We start from the raw sequence: 8,181 nt of genomic DNA on the forward strand, positions 1-8,181 counted from the left end.
ATGTAGGTTATCATGAAGATGCAATTAGCTAATGTGTTTTGTGTCTAGTGTATATTAATATACTTGACTAGAAAAAATAATGAATTTTCATCAGTTTATAATGCTTCAAATGGGAAATGATGACTTTGTAATCTCTACTTGGCATTGAACATCAGTTTCTTCTGGTGTTTCTGGTGATGACTTCAGCACCCCAGTTCCTTAATCCATGCCAGCAGCATATTGCACATCAAAATCAGCTTGACTGTGATTCATTTACAAGACCATGGTGGTGCAAATGAGTAAGTTCTCAGCAACTAACCAAAAGAGTGATGTTCAAATCCATTCAGAAGTACATTGAAAGGAAGGCTTTGCAATCTATTTCTGAAGGATCACAGCCACTGAAAAGTCTATGAAGTGTAGTTCTACCTGACAGCACATGGAGTGGCCACCTGTTGGAATAGACTTAATGGTAATTGGTTTAGTTTTGCATGATTCATTTATAAAATACAGTCAAAATTATGTTTCATTCCAAAATTAAATTAAGAATCTTCTGTCCAGTCAAAATTTTTTTCAGGGGGATATTTCTTCACCACTACTTTCATTCATTGTTGTACATAAAATTTAACGTTGTAAAGAAGATTGGGCAATCTGCTTTCTTAGGGATACCACCTCGGAAACCCTAGGAGTTGTTGCTATGAGTCTAATGGGCTCCATAGTGGTGAGTTTGTTTTTTATAAATATTTTAAGGTCTCTGACCTTAAACACTATTATTTTAAAAATAAAAAATGATTACTTTTCTCCTTCCCTTACAAGTATCTCAAATTACTCATTGTCATAACTATGATATTTATCACCATACAAAAATAAATTTCCTACACCAAAAATGATTATGCAAGTGGTTGCTGGGGAATATTTGTCACTAATGTCAAATTCTATATTTAAAATGCTAATTAGAAATCATGAGTTTCAATTTAGGTCTGAGAAGTAGAAACATTTATTTATTCTTCCATCATATTTATTGACACTCTGTTGTCATTGTTAGGTGTAGTCAAGTTAGTTCTGACTCACAGCAACCTTATGTACAACAAAATGCAGGACTGCCCCATCCTACACTACCCTCACAATCATTACTATTTTTGATAGCACTGTCACAGCCACTGTAGCAATTCATCTCACTGAGGGTTTTCCTCTTTTTAGTTGACTTTCTATTTTACCAAGCATGACATCCTTCTCCAGGGACTGACTGGTCCCTTCTGACAAGATGACCAAAGTAGGTGAGATGAAGTCTAGCCATTCTCACCTCTAAGGAGCTTTCCTGCTGCACTTTCTCTAGGTCACATTTGTTTGTTCTTCTAGCAGTCTCTGGTATTTTGAGTATTATTTTTGGCAACACCACAATTCGAAGGCATCTTCTTCACTCTTCCTTATTCATTGTCAATCTATCAGATGCATGTGAAGTAATTGAAAATACCATGGTTTGAATCAGGTGCACTTTAGTCTTCAAAGTGGTGTCTTTGGTTTTTAACACTTTAAAGAGATCTTTTGTAACAGTTTTTTTTTTTTTCCCCAATGCAATATGTTTGATTTATTGACTGCTACTTCCATGGACTCTGGTAGTGTAGTGCCTAAGGCACTTGACTGCTAACCAGAACCCACCAGCCACTCCTCGGAAGGAAGGTTGGGCAATCTACTTCCGTAGTGATACTGCCTCGGAAACCCAAGGAGGGGTCACTATGAGTCGGGAGCGACTCGACGGCACATAACAACAACAACAACAACTTCCATGGACATTGATTACGAATTTAAATAAAATGAAATATTTGACAACTTCAATCTTTCCTTCATTAATCATAATGTTGCTTATTGGTCCATTTGTGAGGATTTTTGTTTTCTTTATGTTGAGTTGTACTCCACAGTGAAGGATCTGGTTTTTGATCTTCATCATTTAGAGCTTCAAGTTCAAGTTTGCATCATTTGCCTATCACAGGCTGTTAATGAACCTTTAGTCCTGAAACTGCGTTCTTCTTCATATGTTGTACAGCTTCTTGATTATTTGCTCAGCATTCAGATTTAATAAGTATGGTGAAAGGATGCAACCCTGATGCACACCTTTCTTGATTTAAAATCATACAGTATCCCCCAGTTGTATTTGAACAATTGTCTCTTGCTCTGTGTACAGGTTCTGCAATCTACTACTACCAAAAATGTTGGTAGTATGAACTCACTCATAGGTATATCAGATGATAGGTATGGCAATCCACTTTTGAAAAGTCACAACCTTGAAAACCTTATGGAGCAGGTTTAGTCTGCACAAATGGGTCACCATAAGTGGGAATCAACTCAAGCACTAACAATATAAACTATGAGAGTTTCTATGGGCACATCCTTGTGAGATTTTACAAAGAAATACCTATTAAAAAAAAGACAAATAATAATTTATAGTATTATTATACTGTAATATTATAGTTTAAGAAATTGAAGAAAATCAATTTCTTGATTTAAAACTATGTATCTCTGGTGGCATAGTGCCTATCACATTTGACTGCTGTCCAGAAGGTTGGCAGTTCAAACCCGCCAGCCACTCCTCGGAAGGAAGATTGGGCAATCTACTGCTGTGGAGATATAACCTGGGAAACCCAAGGAAGGGGCCACTATGAGTCAGAGACAACTTGATGGCAGTGAGGTTTTTTTTTTTTTTTTCATTGTATGTATGTGTATATACATACATATGAATATATGTATATATGCATATAATATATGTATTTATACATATATATTATATATGTGAGTTATATATATTCATACACATATATGTTGTTAGGTGGCATCGAGTCCTTTCTTATTCATAGGGACCCCATGTGACAGAACTGAACTTGCCATAAGTTTTCTGGGCTGTAATCTTTATGGAACTAGATTGCCAGGTCTTTCTGCCACAGAACTAAGGGGGTTGGTTCAAACCACAAACTTTTGGTTTGGAGCTGAGAGAGTTTAACCATCTGCACTACCCAAACCCACTATTATCAAGTTAATTCCAACTCATAGAGTTCCTGTGGGACAGAGCATAACTTCCCCATCGGATTTCCAAAACTATAAATCTATATAGAAGCAGATTGACATATCTTTCTCCCATGGAGGGGCTGGTGGGTTTAAACCACCAACCTTCTGTTTAGTAGCAGAGCACTTTAACCACTGCACCACCAGAGCTTCGTATATATTCTTATGTACATTTAATTTTAATTTTTATAGTTTGAATTTAATTTTATGTATATATACACATACACATAATTTTAATTTTATAACATAGAAGAAAAACTGTATATCTTAACATTAACAATGAGAATTGACTTTGCATTTCTTTGGTGATTCATAATTTACAAGGAACTAGAGTTCTGGCAGCATAGTGCCTAAGGCATTTGTCTGCTAAACAGAAGGCTGGTGGTTCAAGCCCACCAGCCACTGCTCGGAAGGAAGGTTGGACAATCTACTTCCATAAAGATAGCATCTGGGAAACCCAAGGAGGGGTCGCTATGAGTCACAATCAATTTGATGCCAGTGAGTTTGGATATTTTGGTTTGTATGAAATCATTGTTGTAGCTCCTCTTTTTATGTTAGTATTTAAATATACATACATACATTCAGGTGCCTGGAATGGTAGCTTTTCTAACTTTGTTTTTCTTTCCTCAGTGCTTCTACTGAAGGATTATTGAATCGTCAGTGCATTTCATGTAATTTTATGAAAGAACAATGTACATATTTCAGTGCCAGTTTTAGTCCCATGAATCAACATTTTTTATTACTTTGTAAAGGTAAGATAATAAATAATTTCAGAAAATTGATTTTATGCATTTTATTTCACCATCATCTGTTATTATCGTTAGTAACTATACTGGCTGGTGATATAATTTGATATTCTAAATTCATAACAATCTTTGGGAAAAGGGACTAAATTATGAATATGATAAAAACCAAATTATATTCAGCTATTCATATTAGAAATAGAAACTGGGAGTAAGTCAACATGGACACATAATTAATAAGGGCTATTTGAACATGGACATGTAAAAATGATAATGAAGGAGAAAAATGATCAAAGCCTATCACAGTCTTTAGGAAAAGCAGTAGTAAATCATTGGCTTAGTTTTAAGATATTTGGTATTTACAGCCCCCTTCAGTTCTGTGCATTTACATTGATTTCAAATAATTATTTTAATTTGAAACAATATTCTACAGTTTTGCATGTTTATATGGTATTTCTAAGGCATAGCAACAATTTATCAGAGATCAAATAGAATTCATGTGACCTCTTATAATGTGATGAATTGAGCACTACTGCTTTTGTTGGTACTTAAACTATCCTGTTTCAAGATACCATGAGGAATTAACTAACACTTGCTTTTTTTTTTTTTAAATTTTTTTTCCCTGATACCTTAAATAAAATTAAATAATTAAAAAGAGAGTTTCCTGTATGAACACAATAGGGAGAAAGCATTAGACTTTTAGATAGACCTTCTTAGAGAAGTGAAAATTCAAGGTAACATTTCATGGGGGCATCTTAATTAACTGGTGTATTTGAAATAACTGGAGATTCTGGTTAATTTATTTTCTAAAATAACAATAAAATCAGCTATAAAATTTTACTTATATTTTGGATGATATACTCTTAATATACAGACCCTCTTTCTTTTTTGGCTGAGTGGTAAACAGAATTTGATCTTGGATCAGTTCTTGAGGGCATCACAGGCTTGTGAATTTGTTTTCTGGACATCAGTAACAGTCAATAAAAGACCAGAGATTGAGATATAAGATCTAAATAATAAAATAATAATAATAAGAAGAAGATCTAGAGCCAGAGAAATGTAGAAGTAAAGGACATTCGGAGGAAGAGAGGTCTTAGCAATAATCTTTACAAAAAGCTTTTTTCTCATATGTTTTTATTTTTTGGATAAAATATCCATACAATGGAATGAACTAGTCATTAGATTTTGTGTTTAGTTATCTTTTAAATGTAAAATGCTTCTGTTTATAAAAAAGAACTCTGCTGTATAGGATTTTCAGTGATTGTTACTCGATGATTTTAAGATTTTTTTTTTTCATATCTTTTTAAAAATCCAGGTCCAGGGATTCCATCGGTCAGCCTTCATAACACGAACAACCCAGAAAGTGAGTACACAAACACAAGCAAGGGGATTCAGAGTAGTTATGGTTGCCATTAGTCTAAGACATTATATTATTTATACTGAGTGTCATGCTCCAGAGAACATTTTTCAAAGGAGTCTATAGTGTAGGCAAAGATGGATAGGCACCATCAACCTAACCTTGTGTACATAAGAGAAATAGTAAAGCATGTGATGTAAGCCGTCTTTCAGGTGGAGTTGGATCAATCAGATGGCGTCTGATATGCTTGAATTGAATGAAGAGTGATTGATGAGGCTGTTTTGGAACTATTTCACTCTACTGGTCCTTGAGTTCTCTGGTTTATGCTTTCCTTTGCCTCTTGCAAACTTTTAGGAAAATTATGAGACATACATTTCTTTCTGTGTTTTCTGTCTTTTTGTTTCAGATAACCAGGGCCTTCTAATTCTATGTATTCATTCATTTATTGATTCAACATCCACTATTTGTTAAGTAAGAACTTTATCAAAAATGTGATAGAAATAGTCACTACATATATATTAAGACATGGCTAGTGTGTTTAAGAGGTTATGGTAAGGTCTATAAGTAAAACATATGGTTGAGTTAATTTTAAAAATGAATAGCTAGCCTGCTTTCTGCCTTCTTTCTCCATTCTTTCATCCATATTTTCTCCTCTTCTCTCATTACTTATTTATTTTATTTGTTAAAAAAATTATCTGATGCTCTAATAAGTTAACATAGACTATGAAAACCAAATTGTGGAACTTTGTGTTTATGAAATCAATTAATTCTCAGAACAATCACCTGGAATAGTTAACTGTATTATCCCATATTATGTTGTTGTTATGTGCCATCGAGTAGGATCCAACTCATAGCGACCCCCCCCTTGTGTTTCTGAAGCAGTATCACTACAGAAGTAGATTGCGCAACCTTCCTTCTGAGAAGTGGCTGGTGGGTTTGAACCACCAGCCTTCTGGTTAGCGGTCAAGTGCCTTAGGCACTATGCTACCAGAGCTCCTATCCCATATTATAGATAAGGAAATTGAGTCATGGAAAGATTAAGTAGCCTGGCCAATGCCATACTAACAAGAGGCAGATCCAATAATCAAATGAATCAGAATAAGAATATAATCAGTAAAATATGATGTCACTTTACTCTATGGTGTTTTTGTCTCTTGCATCAGTTACTTATGATTAAGTAAATGTTTTAGTTAGATCATTTGACTTACAGGAGATATTGATACAACAGTGTAAGATTCAATTACAAATGCCATTTTGAGAGAACAGAGAAAGACTATTTTATACTATTCATTTTCACATGAGGTTTCATGTTTGTCTTCAACAAAGGCAAGATTTCTAAGTATGCATTAGTTTTTGTGAAGTTGGAAGATAGTTTGGCACTTCTTTTAGTATCTATTTCTACATCCCAGTCTTTAGTATAAAACCTTAAAGATGGTATTGTAAGCAAATTAAATTTGTTCAATATTGATACTAATAGCCACAACAATGACAATAAAGAGATACGGTTGAGAAAATAAAAAGAAGATTGAATATTATAGATAGACAAATCAGTATACAAAATTGGTCCATTGCATATACTTTCTGTGAGATCTGAGGCAAGTTAATTAATATCCACAAGATCAAATGCCTCCTAGGCAAATGAGCAAGCAGATTTGCTACAAGGTAAGATAAATCCATGACATATAGAGGGCATTCAATAAATGGAAAATATTTGGAATTCATTGAGTATTTTGTCTTTAACAAAAACTGTTAAAAAACTTGTCTCAATCTGACTTTAATTTTATCCAATTGCTGCAGGACAGTATCAGTATTTTCTTATAATCTCTCCTGCAAATCACAACACATTTTTGCCTATAGAAAATCTTTGTGATTTTTCCATATGGAAGGCAACTCTGTTTCAAGATAAAAATTAAGAGAAGAGGGGCTATGAAGAGAGTCACATGTTTAATTTTCTTTTCAAAGGACAATTACTCATGGAGATAAAACATTAAATGGCAAGTCAATTTTTAAATTAATGAAAATAAACACAGTAAAAAAAAAAAGAAAAGAAGTACACTATTGAATAGGTCATAACTCACTTTTTCTGCCACATGATGTATAACAGAGCATAGAGAGAAAATTGAAAAAAGAAAAATGGAATAATTAACAGATATGGAAAACCTTTAAACCCAGTAATTAGAAAAAAAAAAAAGCAAGGTAAAACACTGAAATGTAATTTATCTTAACAAATTAATTATATGAACAATTTACATTGTTAATGAAGATATAATTAGGCTCCTATAATTTGCTGATAGAAATATAAATTGCAACAGATCCTTCCTAAAAAAAAAAAAAGGAAGGAGACAGAGAGAAAGAATAACTCAACCTTAAACCTCAAATCTTTTATATCTTCTTACCCAGTATTTTTTACTTTTGAGATTTTATACTGATGAAATCATTCTAAATAGAGAATATTGTAACAAGCCATTCTATATAAGTGAAAAACTATTATAAATAATAAAAGAGGGTAATTTAGAAGTAAAATTTAATGAAATATTGCCCAGTGCCTCAGATATCCTCCATGCCCACTTCAGTACCACTCTTAACTCTCAGTTCTTCTCGGACTTGTTCTGTGCCCAGAAGTAGTTTGTAAGATTTAACAGATTCCCCTGTTCTGAGGCTGCTGATCAGATTCTTTTAATGAGAATCCTGTAAGCAAACAGAGAGAGAGAGAAAAATAATAATTTTGGGATATCTATTTCTCCAGTCCTGATCCTGTGGATTTCCCACAGTGACAACTGTAACCCTTGGCTGAAGATCACTGTTGCTCTGAATGTGGATTTCTCCCTGGATGATCACCATGAAACTCTTACTAATTGGCTTATCCCTTGGCATTCAGGCTTAGCACTGTCAGAATCCCTGGGTTATTTCATTACCTCTTAAGATTCTCTTGTCCAATGTCCTTTTTTTTTTTTTAAATATTGTGATTTGGGTGAAAGTTTACAGAGCAAATTCATTTTCCATACAGCAGTTCACATATACTTTGTCTCATGACATTGACCACAGTTT

At 33.7% G+C, this 8,181-nt stretch overlaps 1 protein-coding gene across 1 annotated transcript in view; it reads left to right on the forward strand.

The window, feature by feature from the left end:
- Window positions 1–8,181, forward strand: part of DPP10 (dipeptidyl peptidase like 10) — a 1,219,576-nt gene that overhangs the window by 1,104,842 nt on the left and 106,553 nt on the right. Inside the window, exons 16-17 of the mRNA XM_007937655.1 lie at window positions 3,664–3,785; window positions 5,092–5,139. Coding sequence (XP_007935846.1) covers window positions 3,664–3,785; window positions 5,092–5,139 — 170 coding nt within the window. The remainder of the gene's footprint in view (window positions 1–3,663; window positions 3,786–5,091; window positions 5,140–8,181) is intronic.

This window comes from Orycteropus afer, unplaced genomic scaffold (assembly GCF_000298275.1).
Source record: "Orycteropus afer afer isolate SDZICR_OR568_19922 unplaced genomic scaffold, OryAfe1.0 scaffold00004, whole genome shotgun sequence".
NCBI lineage: Eukaryota > Metazoa > Chordata > Mammalia > Tubulidentata > Orycteropodidae > Orycteropus > Orycteropus afer.